The 24,785-nt window shown below is 33.8% G+C and overlaps 1 protein-coding gene across 5 annotated transcripts in view; it reads left to right on the forward strand.

Annotated features, from left to right (window-relative positions):
• Window positions 1–24,785, forward strand: part of BCAT1 (branched chain amino acid transaminase 1) — a 122,306-nt gene that overhangs the window by 64,861 nt on the left and 32,660 nt on the right. For all 5 annotated transcript variants that reach the window (XM_051961307.1, XM_051961310.1, XM_051961309.1 and 2 more), the window contains exons 6-9: window positions 358–521; window positions 6,234–6,376; window positions 13,419–13,504; window positions 16,661–16,801. In XM_051961307.1, coding sequence (XP_051817267.1) covers window positions 358–521; window positions 6,234–6,376; window positions 13,419–13,504; window positions 16,661–16,801 — 534 coding nt within the window. The remainder of the gene's footprint in view (window positions 1–357; window positions 522–6,233; window positions 6,377–13,418; window positions 13,505–16,660; window positions 16,802–24,785) is intronic.

The following is a 24,785-nucleotide window of genomic DNA, read 5'->3' on the forward strand; positions in this document are numbered from 1 at the left end:
TAGAAGTCCTAAGTTGAAGTAGTTCCTAATAAAAATTTGTTTGTATTTTCTTATCTCATACCTTCAAACTAACAGATAGGTTATCAAAATGTATACTTTTTGAAGATTTTCTTTTCCTTACTATCTACTTTTGAATCTTACAAATAGAAAAGAATTTTCATATGTCTGCTTAAAAATTATTCTATCAAGCTTTTTTGTTGATAAGATTGACTATTCTGTATATAATCTAACATTTCATTATTATCATCATCATCATCATTATTCTGTTTTCAAAGTAGAATTGAAAAATTTGTTTCTTAATCATTAAATGAAGCCCAGCTAAATCCCTATTTTTTGTATTTTTTTTTTTTATCAAAGCCTTCTCTTGGAGTAAAGAAGCCAACAAAAGCTCTACTTTTTGTAATTCTGAGTCCTGTGGGACCTTATTTTTCAAGTGGAACCTTTAATCCAGTATCTCTGTGGGCCAATCCGAAGTATGTAAGATCCTGGAAGGGTGGAACTGGGGACAACAAAATAGGAGGGTAAGAAGAAATTCATATTATTGTATGATATAAGAGAATCCTTGGCTATTGTATTCTTATTCTTATATTCTTTATTCTTATAAGAATGTTCATCTACTATCTGTAGTTTTCAGTGTTTTAAATTGACTAGGATGCTTAAATGACAAATAATGCAAATTGTTGGTATGGGAGAACAATTATAAATGTTATATTCCAGAACTTTTTTGAATCACTAAAATTAGAGATTGAATTAGCTGCTGCCATATGTCTGTTCTATTTGCCATAGCAATTAGATGGGTTGAGAGAAGAGACCATCTGGTGTTTGGGGCTGAAGTTCCAAGCTGGCCCTAGTATTTTAGGAGTCATGTCTGGGGAAGGTGCCTGCTGCATTGACATGCTGTCTTCATTGTCACTGAATATAATCATACCTACTGCCAACTGGCTGAAGGGTAGCCCTTCTTTGGCCAGACTTTTCTGAGAATTCGATTCAGCAAGCATTAATTACCTACTGTGTGCCAGACAGGAAAGGCAGCATGCCATACTAGATAGAGAGGGCTGGCCTTAGTCAGGGAGAGCTGGGTTCGAATGCTGCTGCTGACACAAAAGCTATGTTGCTGAACAAGTTTTCTAATCTCTCAGCATTCCTGGCCATTCTCTAAAGCTATTGAGTCACAGAGCCATTTTGCATTGGAATATGGAAATTCACTATCAGATACCAATTAAATCCCAGGTCTAATTTTTTAAAAAAGTACTAAAGTTTGTTCAGGGATTCTGGAATTATAAGGACAAAAAGAAACTCTATTCTTGCAAGGAAGCTTACAGTCTACTGGAGGATGCAACATGTACATCACGAATAAATGCAAAATAATTTGAAGAGGGAGAGAGAATCATGTGGCTGGCTATAGAAAGATTTGAAAAATGTTCAGCAATTTCAGGAGTATACTTATCTGTGAAATGAAAAATCTTTGAGTTAGGATCTGGGGCACATGGGGTTAAATGATTCACCTGTGGTCTTACTGCTAATAAGTGTTAGAGAAAAAAAATTAATATAGGGTTTTCTGACCCTAAGCTTAGCACTCTCTCTTAAGGAGAATTTAACCAGGCTAATAAAACTCTCAGATTCTTGGTGTTCTGGAAGAATAGAGAACCGTGTGGGCATTTCTGGATGTGAGTGAATGAGATGTTCAGAACTGGCTCCTTCTTTTACTCACCTGTGATAAGGAAAGGTTTTGAAAACCTAGTAACCCTGATGTTATTTCATCTGCATCAGCAGCATCTCGCAGCAGTTGTTTCTTCTTCCTGTTAAATAGCAGGAAAATCTGAAAAACAAATTTTTGAGAACCTTCTTTTCTCACTTCTTCATTCAGCCAAATTTAAAAAAAAAAAAAGCATTAATGGACTGTCCTGATACCTTTTCAGTAGAATGGAAAGACCAGAATGCGTAAAGCAATAGTGAGTAATAAATGAGTACCTTAAGTCCTTAGTGAAGTCTTTTTTTTTTTAAGACTTAAAAAAAAGAAAAAAAAAAAACTTTACCATGGCACACATTACAGTTTCACAATTTAATTGTGCTAATTTTAAAGGAGACTTTAACTTTCTTTTTTCCTCTGTTTATTCATTCTTTCCTAACCTGAGGATAAACACATAGTAACTATTTCCACATTTGCCTTCCTCCTCTTTTAAAGTTAACTTTGCAGACTGTCTGGAAAATACAATAAAATTTTTGTCTGGAGAAGTCAGATTATCTCGGAGTTAAAACAACAGTAGAATACCATACACTAGGGCAATTAGAAAGTAACTCTAATGAGGTTTGGAAAAGTTTCATGATCAGTATGAAAAGCCAGAATAGTCTTCCTTGTCACTTAATTTGGGGGAAAAAGCAGAACCAACCTACAACCTTCTCAAGTATGTTACCAGCTATAAAAGGGAAAAGAAAACAGATACTGGCTTAATTAGTTGTTTGCTTTTTTTTTTAAAATGGCACTTGGATTCCTGAGAACTTTTACCTGTTTTGTCTTATATCTGCCTTAAGTTCCTTTCTATGATTAGCACATGGAATGAGTCAAATTTCTTTAGTTGAACCTAGGCTTCTAGATTTTCCAAAGAGACAACTAACTGAAAGAAAATACAGGCTGTATCAACATGTGTCAGTAACTTTTGGTGAGGTGTTTCCACATCAGAGGCCATAGCTTAGTCATTCACAGCTAGTGTTTGGACAATATTGGTCCTAACATATATAAGATTCTCTTTAAGCAAACTCATAAATGAAAATCAAAATAACATGTAGATAAATTTAGGGGATGATTATTTACTCTACGGAAAGATTCTTAATTATGTTCAGTAAAAGTTCCATTAAATAATAATTTTCCAAAAAGCTCATCTAAAAATGACTGATATATTCTAAATAAAGTACTTTATAAGCTACTAGCAAAAAGTTCTACATTTTTTGTAACAAGAGTTTTTTTCTTTTTATCCAAAAGGAGGAAGCAAAATGGGAGGGCAGAGATCAGATTTTTGTTCATTAAAAATTACTTAAAGAAAATAGGAAGCAAACCTGCTACTTGAATAAAAAAATAACAACTTTCCCCCTACTTCCACCCTAAATAACTTGTATAGTTGTTTTGTTTTATTTGGTAAGCTATTGTGCCTTACCACCAGTTTAATCTTGATAAAGCAGTGGTACTATTTTGCTATCTTTTGGGAGCAACTTAAACTTGGATAAAGTCCCTAAAGTCTTAGTGTTATATTATTTTGATTTGGGACCATGGAGTCAAATCCTCTGAGTACAGGATCTAGCAGAGTTCTATCAAGGTGGATTAGACAAGGACCAGGGGATAGGTGCAGGTTGAGAACCAGCCTCACTAAGTTCAGAGAATCTCATCATGTGGACTACAGAGTGATGAATTGTTCTACTAATTGACATCAAGAAGGTTGTCTACTAAGGCTGAGAGGGCTTAGAAGTACAGTCTGCTTTTGGGGGAATGATTGTCCACATCCACATCATATATCCTTGAAACTTTGAAGTTTCATGCAATTTTAAAGAACTGAATAAGATACATCACCAATCTGGGTGTCTGTGGCCTCAGGAAAACTCATAGCAAGTCCAACCAGTGTCTAGAGGTATACAAGGAACTTGCCAAGGTTCAAGTCCAGGTAGTTATTGCTGACAAGAGGAAAAGGTTTTCAGCCATTTTTTCTTCCCCCAACTTCCCATCCCCTTAGAACCCTTGGCTCTTGAAGTGTAAAATTTGTACTGCTTACCTCACAGAGGTAAAACTTTTTGTAAAACAAAGACTACAAATATAAAGTATTCTTTTTTCTTTTTTTAATTTAAATTTTATTTATTTATTTTTGTTACATTTTTTAGCCCTGATTTGTCTCCTTCCCTCTCAACCCCATATTAAAGAAGGCCAACATTTGCTATAAACATGTATGTGGAACCACATAATACATACTTCCATGTAGCAGTTCTTTCTCTGATAGTGAATATATTTTTTTATGAATTCTTTGTACTTAATTTGAATATTCATATTACTCAAAATAGCTTAGTCATTCACAACTAATATTTGGACATTATTGGTCCTAACATATATAACATTCTCTTGGTTCTATTCATTCTTTGCATTATTTCATGTAAACCTTTCAATGTCTTTCTAATATCAATCTGCTGTCTTACAGCATTGTAGTATTGTAGTAATATATCATGGCTGGTTCAACATTCCTCAGTTGTTGGGCATTCCCTTACTTCTTTGCCACACAAAGAAAGATGCTATAAATATTTTAGAACATAGAAATTATTTTCCTTTTTCTCTGATAACCTTGGGACCCCGAGCTAATAGTGACATTGCTGGGTCAAAGGATATATACAATTTTATAACTCTTTGGGCCTAATTCCAAATTGTTCTCCAAAATGGGTGCATCACTTCATAGTTCTACCAACAGTAGAACAATCTTTATACAGCCCCTCCAATATTTGTGTTTTCCCCCTTCTATCATTTTAGTCAGTCTGATAGGTATAAGATGGTATTTCAGATAAATTTGCATTTTTCTAATCACTAATGATTTAGAGTATTTTTTTCTCAATATCTACATATTGCTTTGATTTCTTCTTCTAAAAACTACCTGTTGATGACCTTTGAAAATGTGAGCCATTCTTACATAAAAAGTTTGCATTATTGAAATGGATTCTTAGATACTCATCTCTGCTTTTAAAAATACAGTAGAAGGGCAGCTAGATACAGTGGTTAGAGCACCAGCCCTGAAGTCAGAAGGACCTGAGTTCAAATCAGACACAACATTTCCTAGTTGTATGACCCTGGGCAAGGCACCTAACCCCAAATGCCTCAGCAAATATACATATATATGTGTATATATATATATATTATATATATATATATATATATATATTAGAGAATCAATTTCATGTATTTTAAGGCAGTGGAGAAATCATTTTTTCCCTTGCTAATTCAGTTGACTTTCAGTTTTTGGTGCTAAGCTATTTGATTCCTTCCCTTCCTTAATTTTCCATGGAATTCAGTTATAATTGTTCCACTCAGGAAGCTTTTCAATTAGTTTTTTTTTTTTTTTTAACTGCTAGATCTTTTTTTCTCTTTTAAAGTGACATGTTATTATCACAAACGTAGAAAACACATGAAAGGGATCAAAAACAAGTTAATAACTCCATGAACAAAAAGCATAATTAACACCCAAGAGAGAATTTGAGCAAATGAAAAAACTGAGCTAAGGTAGTCAGCTTACTAGGAAATAATAAATACAATAAAATACCTTTCAATGGACATATTGAAGAAGGTGAAGATTTTGAGGTTCTTTAATCTCAGAGAGGTTTCCTAACCTCAAGGAAGCTTTGTTTTAAATTTACTCTGTACAGTGCCTTATAACACTATAAATGTTAAATTCTTTTCCTTTGAAGTGAGGATTATATAGTGAAATATCTTTACAGTGATGTTCAATATATTAAAGGTTACATGAGTAATTCTTTTCTTTTTAAATAATTTAAAGTGATACTTAATTTTGTCTATGTAGAAAGTCTGATTTCAGGATATTTACTTTAAAAAATGGAATCTTAAAAGGAAATGGTCTAATACTGTATCTAGTTTAAGTATTTATATAAATCAATTACTGAAAAAACATAAAGACAAATAATGCAGTATATTTTAATAAGATATATGAACTTTAAAGGAAATATTATGTAGCTACTTAGTGTCTTTCAAACTAAATAAAAAGGTGGGTATGTTGTTGATCACTTGAAGACCTTGTTTTTTGTCTGTTTATTCTTCTGGACTCTGCATCTTAAAGAAAGATGCAGAATTCTTTAGTCCTTAATGTAAGCTAGAGTGGATTTGATGCTCAGAATAATGACTTTGTATATGTGTCAAACCATATTGATAAAGAGCATTTGAACTTTTATGGACATCTCTTGAACTTTTGAGAAATTTTATTGCCATTTATTTTCATCTCCTTGGGGAAAAAGAAAATAAGGGAAGAAGACTAAAAAAGTCTCTCATAGTATTCAGTAGAATATCTATCTGAGTAAAGATATTTTTAATCTAACATGTGCATCAGTAATATGAAAACCATATTTGGGAAAATTTAAGCTTCAGAAATACAATGGATGTATTTACCAAAAATAATGGAAATTATGAATTTTAGAGGGTACACATAGGGAAAGAAAATCATTATCATTAAATGATATTTTTTTTTCTTTTCAATCAGCAATTATGGTGCCTCCATTTTTGCCCAAAATGAAGCATTGCAACAAGGATGTCAACAAGTTCTTTGGCTCTATGGAGAAGATCATCAGATAACTGAAGTGGGAACCATGAACCTTTTCCTATATTGGATAAATGAAGATGGCGGTAATAACATTAGATTCAACTGTTTTCTGTTCTTAGTTCATAAAACTCTCATGAGATCAGTGAAGGGCTTAGTTAGATTAATACTAATGGGTGTTTTATGAATTGATTCTAGAGAAGTTCTTACTATAACATCTGTCAGTATTCACAATAACACTACTTTATGATCACCATGAAAATTTCAACTTAATCTCTTCACTATCCCATACCATTATTTAATTGACCAAAGAAACTAATATATTTAGGGAAAGAAAAGATTTTATCCTTTTAGTTGGATGTCTAAATCAGGACTATTCACCACATTCCTTAAAATGAACTCAGTATCCCTGAATTCAGTAAATTTTTAAAATGAAAGACAGTATTCCTATCCATTTAAATTCCTTCATTTGATAATGAATATCTCTCCCTATGAATGCTTGTGTTAACCCAACACAAGTAGGTGTTAACTCTAGTCTGAATTAGGAAGGTGCCATACAAATTGAGTCTGCTACAGAACATTTACAGCTCTCTATATAAGTGCAAATATTGTTCCCACAGGGGAGTTTTTGTTTTTTCATTTTTTCTTATATTATAGGAATTTTCTTGCTTTCTACAAAATTGTATATTTATTATTATGAATCTTGAAGCTAATTTTTTTTGCATGTGTCAGTCTTTAACCCTCCCCCACCCCCAGAACTGCAATTTTTGTTTGACTATCTTAATCAAGTTATTATAATATTTAGCACTAGAAAGGTGATGTATTCCTGTAAACTCATTAAGAAAGGGACTATTTTTGTTGTTGTTGTTGTTGTTGTTTTGTATTTATTGTCATAGTGCCATGTACACAATAGCTATTTTATAAATGCTTGTTGACTAATTAATGTTCTTGCAGTACTCTGCCCTGGTCAGATTGCATTTGTCACATTGTATACAGTTCTGGGTGATGTATTGATGGAGACTACCCAGAAGATGATGAAATGCTTTAAGTCCATACCAAAAATGATAGAATTGGAAAAGTTTAACCTAAGGAAGAGAAGACAAGACTGAAAAGGAACATAAGAACAAGTATTTGAAGATCTGCTAAATGGAATAGGCATAAGACTTGTTCTGTTTGATCTTAGAGGGCAAAGTGGATGGAATTTAGAAAATATTGTACTTGTAATACAATTAAGTAACAATGATGGTAATAATTAAGGTGTCTTAAAACAAAGCCTTGAGAAATACTTTTAAGTTTGTTATAGAAGAGATTCATGGCAGCTGTTATTGTAAGATTGGATTAGTTAGCTGTTGGGATCCCTTTAGACTCTGAGATTCTGTGATTTGGAAGAGAACCTATTGGACACAGAGGAGTTTAGGTTAGGATCTCAAGTCAGTAAGTGTTATAAGGGCATTTTCAATTGGAAACATGAATTAAAGACCCTGGTTCTTGAAAATAAATGAGCAAACCAGAATCACCCTGCTGCCTAAAAGCAATTATTGAATGGATTAGAGAATCTGAATATTCTTCCAAATGCCCTTTCTCTTTTGTTTGACAGTAAATTTCTACTTCTCAATATGTAAGTGACCCTAGGTATTTGAAGGCTGTACTGGACAGTCTGATGGAATGGGTCCAGTTATGGAAAATCATACAAAGCCATATTCATAGAGGTTGCTCATCAGATAGTTGGTTTTTAAGTGATGGATATTTTTAGAAACAAAATTCACAAATTCATTTACTAGTAAATAATTGGAAGCCAATAAAGGAAGCATATTTAACTTTTTTCCTCAAGATTTTAGCAATCATCAATAAACATATAAATTTAAGTATGCAAAGAAGACCAAAAAAGATGATTGCTTATATAGAACCATGAATTTAGCTTATTTTTATGTATATAATAAACTTAATAGAGTAGTAATAACATTACAATGTGTCTTCTTGTGATTCTCCTTTTGTGAATATTTTTTCAATTATTGTTGCCTCTTTATGCTTCCTTTCACTTCCCTTTCTTCCTTTCCTTCCCTCTTTTCTCCATCTTCTCCCTTCTGTTCCTTCCTTCCTTTCTTTCCTCTTCCCCTCCCTTTTTTTCACTTTCTCATTCTTTATCACTATCCCTCAACTTTCAGCATAGTAAATATTCACACCTATGAAATAACAGACATTTGAAGTACTAATTTTGAAAACTTTTTTTCAAGTCTGATTTAAGCTATTAGCCTATTTGTTTCATGGTAGTGAGCAATAGAACTAGGAAATGGGAAATCTTACTTTAAGAAATATTTAATAGTTTAAAGACCTAGTTCTGGTTTCACCATTAAATCTGAAATGTTTGTTGCATTAAGCAGATGTGCTGCCTCTGATTACTTCTGTGTCATTTGGCTCCAGAAAGATGGTTCCTATAAATATGAATCAGTACTAGGTCTTATTTTAGTAGTTTTTACCAGCATTGGCAAAGTGAATTTTATTCTAGTCTTGGCAGGAAAGATATTTAAAATACATCACCCAGGGATTTTCAATGTGGTTACTCTCAGGGCTTATACTAAATTTATAGTCCACCCAAACTCTCTGGTTCTTTTTTGACCACAATTGTGTAACTTTTTTGGTTACACCTTTAAAAGAAAGCTATGTGGAACAGTTGATAGAGTATTCTTTGTTCCTTTATCCATACTGAGCTAGCTCTTTAAAGATAAGGAAATCACAAGGGTTGAGGATATGGTTTCAGGTTCTTCCCACTCAATGTTGTTAATCAGGATTACTTTGTATATTTTATAAGCACTAAATTATAATTGTAATTGTAATATAAATTATATTTGATACTTTTTTCCCTTCATTTCCCTTTTCCCCTCCCTCCCCCCCCCCCCCCCCCCCCCCCCCCCCCCCCCCCCCCAGCCACTTGTTGATTTGCAGAAGACCTTGGGTCTATTACAGTAATTTTTGGAGTCCTTTTCTAGTAAAACTATTTAGTTTTAAATACCTAAAACACAGAAACAAACTGTGGTTCTCTTTTATATATCCCCAGTGAACTATTTGGTGCTTACATACTTTTAAAAATTATGATCATTATAATTCTCTTAACTATAGCAATGTCCCATTTGGTAAAGAATAGGTCTTCTGTTGTTGTACTGCTTCTAGATAATCCAGTTCCTAAACATGATTTTTCTGTCAAAAGCGAGCCGAATTTGTGGGCTTACATTCTGCTTTTCTTGTGTTGGATAATCTGAGGCCATATGGAGCTCATTCTGACTCCAGTAAACATGTTTGTGGTTGCAGAGGAAAATGAATATTTCTCACCCAAATGTTTTCATGTCGTCATCTCTGTCTGGCACCCAGGGGAGCAGATGTTCTGTTTATTGACCTTAGGCTAATGGGTAGGATACTGTGCAAAGGATGTATTTTATAAAGCAGACAGTTTATACACTTCGTGATCTTGTTTTCTTTAGATTCCATGTAGGTGGGTGCTCATTTCAGCATTAGGGAAAAAATGAAACCAAATGAAACTACAAATGAGCTGAATTGTGTCAAAGGACTTGCATGGACATCCTGGCTCTACCACACACCATTTCTGTGATATTGGGGAAGTTCTTTAACTTTCCTTGTCTAAGTCTCCTTATAAAAAGAAGGAATTAGACAAGGTTACTTCCAAGGCCTCGTCTGGGTTTTAACCCATGATCCTCTATCTGGTCTATGATTGAAAAAGATGAAACAAGAAGAGCTAAAATAAAATGATTGCCTAGGGGATGTTGGTTCTCTTCTTGCCAGTAAAGCTATTTTTAGTGGGAGATAAAAGGTAAAACAAAACAAAAACAAGCAAGCAAACACCCAAGCTTTGTTCTTTAACAGACCTTATCCCTTAAAAAAAAAAACACATCTGAGTTAGTTATCTTGGATATGAAAACTTCTTACTTGAGCAAAATATTTTTTCAAGTATTTATATAATACATACGGAAGCTTGGGAGAATTCAGGACTCATCCCTTTATTGTCTATCTTTAACTGTTCTCAATTCATCTATTATTTACTCATTAGCAAACTCCCCAGAACTCGTCTTTTTCTTTGCTTGATCTCCAAATCTTTCTCTACACTCTCAAAGAAGATGAAAATAGTCACAATTCTTGTCTTTTCTTACACGTACTCACAGAAGTAAAAGATCAAACAGTTATCTGGATAAATAAAGAGGAAACACCTAGAAAAACAGCTTTCAGTAGAGATAGACATATTAGAGGTAGCATAAGATTGTAGAAAGAACACTGAACTGAAAAGCTGGAGACTTGGTCTTTAGGCCTGGCTCTGACACTTTCAGTATGTCCTTACACAAATCACTTGACTTATTTACTCTTTGATTTCTCTTTTTATAAAATGAGGGGGGTTGGACTAAGTGACCTTTAAATATGAGTTTATAATTCAACTCTGCAATTATAGGATTTGAAGGACTTTCAAAAATTTATTTCTTCTCTATGTTTCATCATCACACATGAATTCATTTTATACTACTTTTACTACTAAACTGCTTTATAAATTCACTTAAATAATTTTGCAAGTATATACTTGACTTATTCACCTGCCTCTTTCTTAAAACAAGGGGCTGTATCTTCTCTTTGCTTTATATAATAGAATTATAAAATTTCAGGATTGAAAGATCATGTAGTTGAAACTGGAAAGAAGAATCCACATCAAAGCACAAACAGTAAATGGCTAGCCAGCCTTTTCTTCGGGCTTTTCAAGGAAGGAGAATGTACTACCTTCTGATGCAGCCTATTCCTTTTTTTTTTTTTTTTTTTTTTTCCTGCTGAGGCAGTTGGGGCTAAGTGATTTGCCCACAGTCACATAGCTAGCAAGTATTAAATGTATGAGGTCAGATTTGAACTCAGGTCCTCCTGACTTCAGGGCTAGTGCTTTATCCACTGCATCATCTTGCTGCCCCCCTAACTTTTTAATAGTTCTAATTGCTGGGAAAGCAGCTAGGTGGTACAGTAGGGTACTAGACCTGGAGTCAGGGAGCTGTCTCCCTGAATTCCATTTTGGACTCACACACTTACTAGCTGTGGACAAGTCATCTAACTCTGTTTGCTTCATTTCCTCATCTGTAAAGTGAACCAGAGAAGACTACTTCAGTACCTTTGCCAAGAAAATATCATGTAGGGTCACAGACAGCTGGACAAGACTGAAAATGACTGAACAACAACACATTTGTTTTCCTTACATTAAACCTTAATTTATTTCTTGGCAGTTTACACCAGTCATTTTTAGTTCTGCTCTCAGGAGCCAAAGAGAACAAGTTTTATACCTCTTTCATAAGACTTCTCTTAAAATACTTGAATATAGTAAGCACAGCTTCGTTAGGTCTTTTTTTTTTTTCCAGGCTAAACATCTTAAGTTCCTTTAATAAATCTTCATAAATGGCATGAATTCAAGGTCCTTCATCATCATAATTTCTTTCTTTCAAGGGTCTCTTGCTTTCTTCTAAAAAATGCAGTAATCAGGACATTTTACTGTAAATATGATTTGACCAGTGTTGTGCATAGTGTGGATTATGTTATTAGTTGTTCAATCATGTCTCCCTCTTTATGACCTTATGTGGGGTTTTCTTGATATCCAAAGATATTGGAGTGATTTGTCATTTTCCGTCTCCAGCTCATTTTATAGTGAGGCAAATAAGTTAAGTAACTTGCCCAGGGTCACACAGGTAGTAGATGTCTGAGGCCAGACTTGAACAAGGAAGATGAGTCACCATGACTCCAGGCCTAGAATTCTATCCATATTCCTTTTAGCTGCCCTATAGTATGGATATCAACTCTTTATTCATGACAGCTATACCTCTTTTTATTTAATTTAATAAACTCAAGTTTTTAGTTTTTTGGAAGATGATAACCACACTATTTTCTCACTGGACTCATATAGCAAAAACCCTCCATCTTGTTTTTAGACAAACTCTTCTATTTGTCATACCTTTCCTATCTTGAACTTATGAAATTGGTTTTTTGAACCCAAATTCAAGACTTTACATACTACCCAATTAAATTTTATTTTATACAATTCAGTACAGTGTTCAATCTTGTAAATATTTTTAGGGGATCCTGACTTGTCATCTATTATATAAGCTATCCTTTCCAGCTTTGTGTCATCTAAAAATTTTGATAAGGATGCAACTATACCTTTATTGATAATTTTTTAAAAAATAATTTAGGGCCCTATGGCAAGTTACTGAAACTCTCCCTAATCTTATAGAACTGTAATCCAATAAACTAAAAACAATAGATTAAGTCAACAAAAATGACATAATTTTGTAGTATAACAGTGAGATTTTCATCTCTGTCTTAGTTCTGATGCTCTGTTCTTCTTTGTAGAGAGTGAGGATCAGTAGGATGCTTATGGTATGGCACCCACTCTTAGAAACAGAAATTTTGCTGGAGAGAAATTATATGTACTCTTGAAAGGTTCTCATGTGAATTCTCTTAAAAACTGAGAAGGAATGTCAGTATAGTCTTGCACATATTAGATGTTTAATATCCCTTTGTAGAATAGATGAATGAATTTGTGGCATATGTGTATCTTATAAAAACTAATAAGTAGATTTTCACTCATGAAGAAGAGAAATTGGATGGCAGAATCCAGTCAATATAATCATAGAAATTGACCAGTATCCTCATTTGTCACGCATGAACTAGAGAAGGATGATCCATTGTGTATCATTTAAAGGAAAATTCAATGAGTAATACTTTTTAAAATATTAGATTCAACATAGCTCAAGTTCTTCCCTGGCTGTACTATTCTTTGTTAGGATAGTTTGTGTCTTCTCAGATCATTTTGTGGGGAAAGCTGTTATCTTTCTCTGGGCCAATAGCAAACTGATGGCAATTAAATAAGTTGTCTTTTTATTTTTTTTCTCATGGATTTATCTGTCATTTGAGTGATTTGGAAAACCTTATAATGGAAAGATGATAACAACATCTTTCCTGAATCTTAATTGGTTGCTAAAATTGGTTAAGGTCTAATTATTGTTACTGAAGTTGAAGTTTATGCTTACTATTTCTAATGTATATTTTTATATTTGAAAAGTACCCTCTCTTTTAATTATCATTATTATTCTGTTACAGAGGATGAACTAGCAACTCCACCACTAGATGGTATCATTCTTCCAGGAGTGACAAGGCAAAGTATACTGGATCTGGCAAGGAAATGGGTTGGTTATTTTGCCATTAACAATTTTTGTAATTGTAGAGATTTTCCACTTGCAACTTGTCATGAGATAAACAGCACTGGATATAAGCCCAGGGTGGTGTTGAAATAATACTCTGTGGTTCCAACTAATCTTATCTCTTCTTTCAATCTTAATGTGAATAAGAAGAGCTTGTTTAAAAGTACTGTCTTGGCAGATTCATCAAATAAGTATAATTCTTTCCAAAGGATTGAGAGAAACCTGTTAGGCAGGCTCTCATAATCAAAAAAAAAAAAAAAAAAAAAAAAAAAGGAAAACTCCATTCTCAAACATGTTATAAAATTTTTATTTAAAGACTCAGTTTTATCTACTGGTTACCCTGCCATCTGGGGGAGGGGTGGGAGGAAGGAGAGGAAAAATTGGAACAAGAGGTTTGGCAATTGTCAATGCTGTAAAGTTATCCATAACTCTGTAAATAAAAGGCTATTAAAATTTAAAGAAAAAGACTCAGTTTTACTTTCTAAACATTGTATAATACAATGGAATATTTTTTTCCATGCTAAGCAGGAATAAAAACTTTTGCTTCCAGCTATATTCATATTTCCTGTTTCTGAAAGATAATAGAAGTTATCTATGTACTTAATAGTGATAAAATGTTTACTCACTGATCAATTAATTATTAATATATCTTATTACAAGTGGATTCCCATGACTTCAACTTTATTTTTAAGTTAGAATGTTCCACAAAATAAATCCCCGAACTCCAAAATTGTTTATAGTATTCTAATGTTCATCTGTACAAAACTAGTGAACAGATTAAAACATTTTGTATTGGGAACAATGTTGTGAGGAACTCATGATGAAAATGTTGAATGAAATGGTTGTCTGACAAGAAAATTTGGATGGAGCTTTGACTCATGTAGTAAAATAGTTTCCAAGGGACATGGATAGGCTTTGTCCATACTGTGGTCAAGCAGTGTTAATAAGAAACATGTTTATAAACAGGGATTTTTTTTTTAGAAGAGTGCTAACAGTTTCTCTGGCAGAGATTTTTGAAATAGAGGAAATGTGCTATAAATAATTCTACAAACCCCTGAAGTAGACAAGACCCAACTGCCACATGCTGGCTGGCACGTTGGCCATGACATTTGCAAACTGTTGGTATAATTTCAAACAGCTTGCCCTGTCCTAAATATGTTTAGAGTTGGAAAAATGTGTTTTTGACACTCGATAATTTGTGTTGTATTAAAAAAAAATCAACCACATACAGAAGGTTTGATGACAAGTTGCAAGTGGAAAATCTCTACAATCCTAATGATTTGCTAGCATAAAAAGTAGGTTATTATGGGGGAAGCTTTTTAAAAAATATTCCTTAGGTGTAATTTGTTTTAAAAGTTATTTTGAAATAGGGAGACATGAAACTCCAGGGTTTCTCTAGGGGTAGGGGGAGGCAGGGAGTTACAAGCCCTCATCAGCCAGAGGAATTGGTCCAAAGACAAATAAGGGTGGGCAGAAGGAAGACGGTTTCGCATGTGTGTATTTTCCACAACACAGAACTCAGCTTGTTTTTAATTGGCTTGGCTGATTTTCTGGACAGGTTTAGTTTTTTTTTTTTTTTCCCCTTTCCTTTCCTTTTATTAAAGACCTTTGTAAACTCATGGTTGGGGGAAAAAAAACATAATTACAATTGCAGGCTGAGATAAACTGAAATTTACAAATAAGCATAATTTTATTGGCAGACATACTTTCCCTGTCCTTCTTTCTCATTCAGCTCAGTCAATCTACCTGTGACATAATATATTTCCCTTCTTGAATTTAAGAGCTGAAATTTCTTATTTTTTCTTTCATGATATTAGTGGCTTCAATTTTTTTTCCATTTTGATATTTTGTTTAAAAAAAGTCATTGATTTTTTGGTACCCAATAACCCAAAGCATGTGGTGATTTTTAAGCAATTACTTAACAGGAGTTAGAATTGAAAAAATTGTGAAGAATTCAAAAGAAATCTCTATTAAATATTAAACAATTTTTCCTTACTTATTATTGAACTTTTCAGCAAGATTCTTTGTGTTCTCACAATAGCCAATTAGGTCTGTCACTGTTCAAAATGGAGAAGAAAATAGAAATTTAGTTTTAAATAGTTTTTTAAAAATATTGTTGGAAACAACCGAATAAGTGAATTAGGAGGAGCAGGAACACAGGAAAGGGAATAATGCTTACTATGTACTAGGCCATGTGCTAAATGCTTTTTAAAAAAAGAAATATTATTTCAGTTGATCTATAACCACCCTGGAAGGTATGCGTTATTATTATCCCCATTTTACAGTTGAGAAAACTGAAGCTAACAGGTTAAGGGACTTGCCCAGGGTCACACAGCTAGTAAATGTCTGAAAGGCCACATTTGAACTCAGGTCTTCCTAACTTCAGACCATTGCTCTATCCATTGCATCAAAATCAAATTGTCTTCATATTTTATCTTCTTATTTGCTGTGAAAAACTTACAGTGATTATCATCTTCCTTTAATACCTCATTAGAGCTTTTGATGGCTTAAAATCTAGAAATAATTCCATAATTTTCTCTATGTTTTGTACACAATTCTTATTTTGGAGACATTTGAAGAGTCATAAGTATCAGAGAAATTGCTTAATTCTCCATCTGGTTTACCATAGCTGTAATTTTCCTTTGTGATAAAATTACTTCAGGAAATTATGGTGGTGGAGATAAAATGGATTTTGTTGCATTTTATGTCCTCAGTAAGTAGAATAATTTACTGACATGTAAAAAAAGATGTAGAGAATGCAAGATACTACTCTATTATTTACTCTATTTGTTTTTCAGTTATTTTCAGTCCTATCTGATTTTTCATGATCTCATTTAGATTTTCTTGGCAATATAATTTCTAGTACAGTTCTAGTACTACTAATTTTTTTTTTTCTGAGGAAAAAAGGGTCATGCAAATGACATCTGACTCTTGATAAGAGGACTTCTTTAGAGTGGTTCTTTACTATATATAAAGTACAATTTCTTCATTAAAAAATATCCCCACACTTTTCCCAATTTATCTTATAAAGATTATATAAAATAATTACTTTTCACATCTGAGTTTAAAAAATGTTCATGGATAGAAACAAGATTAGAAATCTCATGTCTGCTAAAAAAATATTTTCAATCTCCTAAACAGGATGAATTTAAAGTGACTGAGAGATATCTTACTATGAATGACCTAATAATTGGCCTAAAAGAAAACAGAGTAAAAGAGATGTTTGGCTGTGGTACAGCTTGTATTGTTTGTCCAGTTTCTGATGTACTTTACAAGGGTGAGGTAAGAAAAGTATTTATTAATTTTCATTATTTCTCAATGTTCACTTATGATTTTATTAATTTTCTTTGTCTGGGTTATGGTGCATTTTAGACATAACTTAAAAGTGACATTTTTAACTTTTTGTGCAATTAACTTTGGTTTTGGTTTTATTTATCTATTTCAAATGGAGCCATATTAACAGTTTACTTGCTACCATTTTGCTAAGTGATTTATTTTATAAATACATAGTTGTAAATAAGTTCATATCTCAAAAAAGTAAACCACTGTTAGTTAAATTTCATGGAATTCAAGTGTTTTTGATGTTTCAGTAGATTCTTAGTTTTATATATTTTCCACCAATCCTATAAGGTAAGTGATTGTTTCTAGCCTTTGGAATCTATTACCCAAATGTCTTTGCTAAATTAAGAACTGTAAATAATATTATGAGCTTTCTTTGTGTTCTTGTGTGATTTGGCTTTCCTTGTATTCAACAACTTTACAGAGAAATGTATTATTTTGTTTTTTTTTTTTTTTTAATTTTTTTATTTAATAATTACATTATATTTACACTCATTTCTGTTCCGATTTTTTTTTCCCCTCCCTCCCTCCACCCCCTCCCCTAGATGGCAAGCAGTCCTTTATATGTTGGATATGTTGCAGTATATCCTAGATACAATATATGTTTGCAGAACCGAACAGTTCTCTTGTTGCATAGGGAGAATTGGATTCAGAAGGTATAAATAATCCGGGAAGAGAAACAAAAATGCAGATAGTTCACATTCGTTTCCCAGTGTTCTTTCTTTGGGTGTAGCTGCTTTTGTCCGTCATTTATCAATTGAAACTCAGGTCTCTTTGTCAAAGAAATCCACTTCCATCAAAATATGTCCTCATACAATATCGTTGTCGAAGTGTATAATGATCTCCTGGTTCTGCTCATTTCACTTAGCATCAGTTCATGTAGGTCTCTCCAAGCCTCTCTGTATTCATCCTGCTGGTCATTTCTTACAGAACAATAATATTCCATAACATTCATATACCACAATTTACCCAGCCATTCTCCAATTGATGGGCATCCATTCATTTTCCAGTTTCTAGCCACTACAAACAGGGCTGCTACAAACATTTTGGCACATACAGGTCCCTTTCCCTTCTTTAGTATTTCTTTGGGATATAAGCCCAATAGAAACACTGCTGGATCAAAGGATATGCACATTTTGATAATTTTTTGGGCATAATTCCAGATTGCTCTCCAGAATGGTTGGATTCGTTCACAACTCCACCAACAATGCATTAGTGTCCCAGTTTTCCCGCATCCCCTCCAACATTCATCATTATTTTTTCCTGTCATCTTAGCCAATCTGACAGGTGTGTAGTGGTATCTCAGAGTTGTCTTAATTTGCATTTCTCTGATCAATAATGATTTGGAACACTCTTTCATATGAGTGGTAATAGTTTCAATCTCATCCTCTGAAAATTGTCTGTTCATATCCTTTGACCATTTATCAATTGGAGAATGGCTTGATTTCTTATAAATTTGAGTCAGTTCTCTATATATTTTGGAAATGAGGCCTTTATCAGAACCTTTAACTGTGAAAATGTTTTCCCAGTTTGTCGCTTCCCTTCTAATCTTGTTTGCATTAGTTTTATTTGTACAAGGGCTTTTTAATTTGATGTAATCGAAATTTTCTATTCTGTGATCAGTAATGGTCTCTAGTTCATCTTTGGTCACAAATTTCTTTCTCCTCCACAAGTCTGAGAGATAAACTATTCTATGTTCCTCTAATTTATTTATAGTCTCGTTCTTTATGCCTAGGTCATAGATCCATTTTGATCTTATCTTGGTATATGGTGTTAAGTGTGGGTCCATGCCTAATTTCTGCCATACTAATTTCCAATTATCCCAGCAGTTTTTATCAAATAATGAATTCTTTTCCCAGAAGTTAGGGGCTTTGGGTTTGTCAAACACTAGATTGCTATAGTTGACTATTCTGTCTTGTGAGCCTAGCCTTTTCCACTGATCCACTAATCTATTTCTTAGCCAATACCAAATGGTTTTGGTGACTGCTGCTTTATAATATAATTTTAGATCAGGTACAGCTAGGCCACCTTCATTTGATTTTTTTTTCATTAATTCCCTTGAGATTCTCGACTTTTTATTGTTCCATATGAATTTTGTTGTTATTTTTTCTAGATCAATAAAATATTTTCTTGGAAGTCTGATTGGTATAGCACTAAATAAATAGATTAGTTTAGGGAGTATTGTCATCTTTATTATGTTCGCTCGGCCGATCCAAGAGCACTTAATATTTTTCCAATTATTTAAGTCTGACTTTATTTGTGTGGAGACTTTTTTATAATTTTGCTCATATAATTCCTGACTTTCCTTTGGTAGATAGATTCCCAAATATTTTATGGTATCAACAGTTATTCTGAATGGAATTTCTCTTTGTATCTCTTGCTGTTGGGTTTTGTTGGTGATGTATAAAAATGCTGAGGATTTATGGGGATTTATTTTGTAGCCAGCTACTTTGCTAAAATTATGAATTATTTCCAATAGCTTTTTGGTAGAATCTCTGGGGTTCTCTAGGTATACCATCATATCATCTGCAAAGAGTGATAGTTTGGTTTCCTCATTGCCTACTCTAATTCCTTTTATATCTTTCTCGACTCTTATTGCCGAGGCTAGTGTTTCTAATACGATATTAAATAATAATGGTGATAGTGGGCAACCTTGCTTCACTCCAGATCTTACTGGGAAAGGTTCCAGTTTTTCCCCATTGCATATGATGCTTACTGATGGTTTTAAATATATGCTCCTGACTATTTTAAGGAAAAGTCCATTTATTCCTATGCTCTCAAGTGTTTTTATTAGGAATGGATGTTGGATTTTATCAAATGCTTTTTCTGCATCTATTGAGATGATCATGTGGTTTTTGTTTGTTTGGTTATTGATATAGTCAATTATGTTAATAGTTTTCCTAATATTGAACCAGCCCTGCATTCCTGGTATAAATCCTACTTGGTCATAGTGTATTATCCTGGTGACAATTTTCTGTAATCTTTTTGCTAATATTTTATTTAAGATTTTAGCATCAATATTCATTAGGAGATTGGTCTATAATTTTCTTTCTCTGTTTTCAGCCTACCTGGTTTAGGTATCAGTACCATATCTGTGTCATAAAAGGAGTTTGGTAGGACTCCTTCAATCCCTATTTTTTCAAATAGTTTATATAACATTGGAGTTAATTGTTCTTTAAATGTTTGGTAGAATTCACATGTAAATCCATCTGGTCCTGGGGATTTTTTCTTAGGGAGTTGATTGATAGTTTGTTCTATTTCTTTTTCTGAGATGGGACTGTTTAGGATATTTACTTCTTCCTCTGTTAGTTTGGGCAAGCTGTATTTTTGGAGGTATTTTTCTATTTCATTTAAGTTGTCGAATTTATTGGCATAAAGTTGGGCAAAGTAACTCCTAATTATTGCTCTAATTTCCTCTTCGTTAGTGGTGAGTTCTCCCTTTTCATTTTTAAGACTAACAATTTGATTTTCCTCTTTCCTTTTTTTAATCAGATTTACTAAGGGTTTGTCTATTTTGTTGGTTTTTTCATAGAACCAACTCTTAGTTTTATTAATCAATTCAATAGTTTTTTTACTTTCAATTTTATTGATCTCACCTTTTACTTTTAGAATTTCAAGTTTAGTGTTTGACTGGGGGTTTTTAATTTGTTCCTTTTCTAGCATTTTTAATTGCAAACCCAATTCATTGACCTTCTCTTTCTCTATTTTATACAAATAGGCCTCTAGAGATATGAAATTTCCCCTTATTACCGCTTTGGCTGCATCCCATACATTTTGGTATGATGTCTCATTATTATCGTTTTCTTGGGTGAAGTTATTAATTATGTCTATGATTTGCTGTTTTACCCAATCATTCTTTAGTATGAGATTATTTAGTTTCCAATTATTTTTTGGTCTACTTCCCCCTGCTTTTTTGTTGAATGTAATTTCATTGCATCGTGGTCTGAAAAGGATGCATTTACTATTTCTGCCTTACTACATTTGAGTTTGAGGTTTTTATGTCCTAATATATGGTCAATTTTTGTATAGGTTCCATGAACTGCTGAAAAGAAAGTGTATTCCTTTCTGTCTCCATTACATTTTCTCCAGAGATCTATCATATCTAGCTTTTCTAGTATTCTGTTTACCTCTTTGACTTCTTTCTTATTTATTTTCTGGTTTGATTTATCTAATTCTGAGAGTGCAAGGTTAAGATCTCCCACTATTATAGTTTTACTGTCTATTTCTTCTTGCAGCTCTCTTAGTTTCTCTTTTAAGAATTTAGATGCTACCCCACTTGGTGCATATATGTTTAATATAGATAGTGCTTCATTATCCATACTACCCTTTAGCAAGATATAGTGTCCTTCCTTATCTCTTTTAATTAGGTCAATTTTTGCTTTAGCTTGATCTGAGATCAGGATGGCTACCCCTGCTTTTTTGACTTCACCTGAAGCATAGTAGATTTTGCTCCAACCTTTTACCTTTAACCTGCATGTATCTCCCGCTTCAGGTGTGTTTCCTGTAAACAACATATTGTAGGATTCTGGCTTTTAATCCATTCTGCTAACCGCTTTCTCTTTATGGGGGAGTTTACCCCGTTCACGTTTATGGTTAGAATGACCAATTCTGTATTACTTGCCATCTTGTTAACCCCGGTTTATGCTTTCCTCCCTTCTTTCCCCTTTCCCCCCCTTCCAAGTATTAAGCTTGTGAGCACCCCTTGCTTCTCACAGCCCTCCCTTTTTAGTATCCCTCCCCCCTCCTTAGAGTTCCTCCCCCTATCTTACCCCTTTCCCTCCCAGTTCCCGTATTCCCTTCCCCTTAGCTTATTCCTTCCCTTTCCACTTTTCCCTTCTCACTTTTCAATGAGATGGGAGAAGTTTCACCATAGATTGAATATGTCTTAAGATTTTTCACTTAAAGCCAATTCTGAAGGCAGTAAGATACCCACTATATTCATCCCCCTCCATTCTTTCTCTCAGATATAATAGGTTTCCTATGCCTCTTCATGAGATGTACTACCCCCACTTTACCCTTTTTCTGGTACAATGTCCTTTCCACATCAATTTCTAGAACAAGGTATACATGTATTCTTTATACATCTATATAGTCAAAATATAGTTCCCAAGATTAATCTTTACCTTTTTAGATTTCTCTTGAGTTCTATATTTGTAGATCAAACTTTTTGTTAAGTTCTGGTTTTTTCATCAGAAATAGATGAAATTCGCTTACTTCGTTGAATGTCCATCTTCTTCCCTGGAAAAAGATGCTCATTCTCGCTGGGTAAGTTATTTTTGGTTGCATACCAAGTTCCTTAGCCTTTCGGAATATCATATTCCAGGCCCTTCGATCTTTTAATGTGGATGCTGCCAGATCCTGGGTGATCCTTATTGTGGCTCCTTGATACTTGAATTGGGTTTTTCTAGCCGCTTGCAATATTTTTTCTTTCACCTGAGGGTTCTGGCATTTGGCCACTATATTCCTTGGTGTTTTGATTTTAGGATCCCTTTCAGTGGGTGATCGATGAATCCTTTCAATGTTTATTTTTTCCTCTGTTCCTATGACTTCTGGGCAGTTCTCTTTGATAATTTCCTGGAAGACAGTGTCCAGGCTCTTTTTTTCATCATGTTTTTCTGGGAGTCCAATGATTCTCAGATTGTCTCTCCTGGATCTGTTTTCCAGGTCTGTTGTCTTCCCCAGAAGGTATTTCACATTTTTCTCCATTGTTTGATTTTTTTGGATTTGCTTGACTGATTCTTCTTGTCTCCTCGAGTCATTCAATTCCACTTGTTCAATTCTGATTTTCAGTGAAGTATTCTCTTCACTCACTTTTTAAAATCTTTCTCTAATTGTCCAATTGAGTTCTTTTGTTCTGTGGAATTTTTTTTCCATTTCGCCAATTTTGTTTTTTAGAGAGCTGTTTTCTGTTTCCAGTTCACTAATCCTATTTTTCAAGGATTTTACTTCTTTATCCACTCTCTCTTTAACTTTCTCCAGGCTCTTTTCCCATTTTTCTTCTAGCTCCCTTGTGAGAGCCTTTTTAATCACTTCTATGAGGTTCATCTGTGCTGAGGAACAGATGATTTCCTCCTTTGGGGAATCACCTGGGGACTGCCTGTTTTTAGTCTCCTCAGGATTTAGAGTCTGCTCTCTATCTGTATAGAAGCTGTCAAGGGTTAAAGTCCTCTTCAGCTTCTTGCTCATTCTGTCTATTAATCAGAGACAAACTACCAAAGAAAAACAGAAAAAACTGGAGTCTTTCTTTGGGGGGGGGGCTGGGTGTGTTATCGAGCTTCCTCTACAGACTGCAGGTGGCAGCAGTGAGGCACTAGCAGGACTGTGCTGCGCCTGCGCTCTGAGATCCCAAAGCGTGCTGAGTCACTGAGGGGGGGAAGGGGGGGGGCAGGTCCTGAGAGACTCCAGCTGTTTGCAGTTGTATTCTTCAGCCCCGGTGTTTTTAGCTTCTCTGCTGGGCTGTTGACTTGCTGCCGGAGGAAATTATCCAAACCTGTAGCGAAGCTCTCCCCGCAGAAACGGCTACGATCACTCTCCACCCCCTCTCCAGTCTGCTCCCGTGCTCTCACTGCTGCTGCCCGCCGCCTGCGCCCGATCTAAAACCGCCCCAGCCCTCCAGTAAAGACAGACCTTTCTTGGCGGATCTCAAGGATGGCTTCTCTTGGTAACTATTTGTGGGTTTTTTTCAGTCAAGCATTGATTCAGAGGCTTGTAATGAAGTGGATAGTGAGAGAAAGCGCGGAGCTTATGCAACTGTGAGCCTCCTCTCCGCCATCTTAACCGGAAGTCCAATGTATTATTTTGTTATGTATTTGTGTTTCTCTGTACATGACCAAACTCCAAAGGTTCTGTAAGGTCAGAAATTAAGCCACTATTAAATTTAGCAATCTCTAGTACTCAGTACATAATAGATATAAAATAATTTTTTTGTAATTAAATGTGAACTATTCATTGCATTTATAAGTCCTCTTAAGGAAATGTGAAGGTTTAATTCAGACATGTTCTACTTCTACTAAATTCCTCTTTTTTTCATATTATTTCTGCCTACTTTTCTTATCCTTTTCCTTCTTTATAGCATCTCAATTTTCATGGTTAATAGCAGTTAAATTTATAATTAACTTGTTATGTAGGTGAGATATGAATTAGTTGAATTAACTATCAGAATCCTTTGATTTTTTATTGAATATATTTTTTCTGAGTTTTAGAGGTGATATTTTTTCATTTCTCATTTTTGACAGTCTTAGTACTTTAAGTCTTTCATATATATAAAAGGATGTAATCATATAGTGAATATTATGTACTTCTTGTTTGATATACTATGGTTTTCTTATTTTAAAACGTTACTGACAATGTAATAAAGCTCATTATTATCTATTGATATAATGATAGATGTTAGTACAGACTGTTGCTATTTCCTAAAGAGATTTAAAATAGGTAAATCAATCACCATCACAGAAAGAGCCTAGAAATTGCTTCAATGAGCAAAAACTTCATAAATTTTCAAGCAGAGACCTGAGAGCCTATGAAAACCACTATTAGATTATAAATTTATTTGTAAAATCTTTTGATGGAATATCATGAACAATATCACCTTATAAAATGATAGTATAAGAAAAAATAAGTTTAATAAAGCTTAGGAAGAGATTCAGCTAAATGGTCACACCAAGACTTAAAGGCTAATTTAAATGGACAAGAAATATGTGAAAAATAAGAAAAGATCTGTAAAAATTTTTATAACAAACTTTTTTTCTCCATAAATATAGTGGATCCATCATATTTGAACTAGTAACATAAACAAAATTCTTTGTTGTACTATGTGAGGAAGTAGAAATTACTTCAATGAAAACAAAGATGGAAATAATAACTTGGTTCTATGCTATAGGTAGCTTTTATGGCAAGAAAGTATCAGTCTTCCAGAATTTTGAAATAG

The sequence above is a fragment of the Antechinus flavipes genome, chromosome 5, assembly GCF_016432865.1.
Source record: "Antechinus flavipes isolate AdamAnt ecotype Samford, QLD, Australia chromosome 5, AdamAnt_v2, whole genome shotgun sequence".
Taxonomy (NCBI): Eukaryota; Metazoa; Chordata; class Mammalia; order Dasyuromorphia; family Dasyuridae; genus Antechinus; species Antechinus flavipes.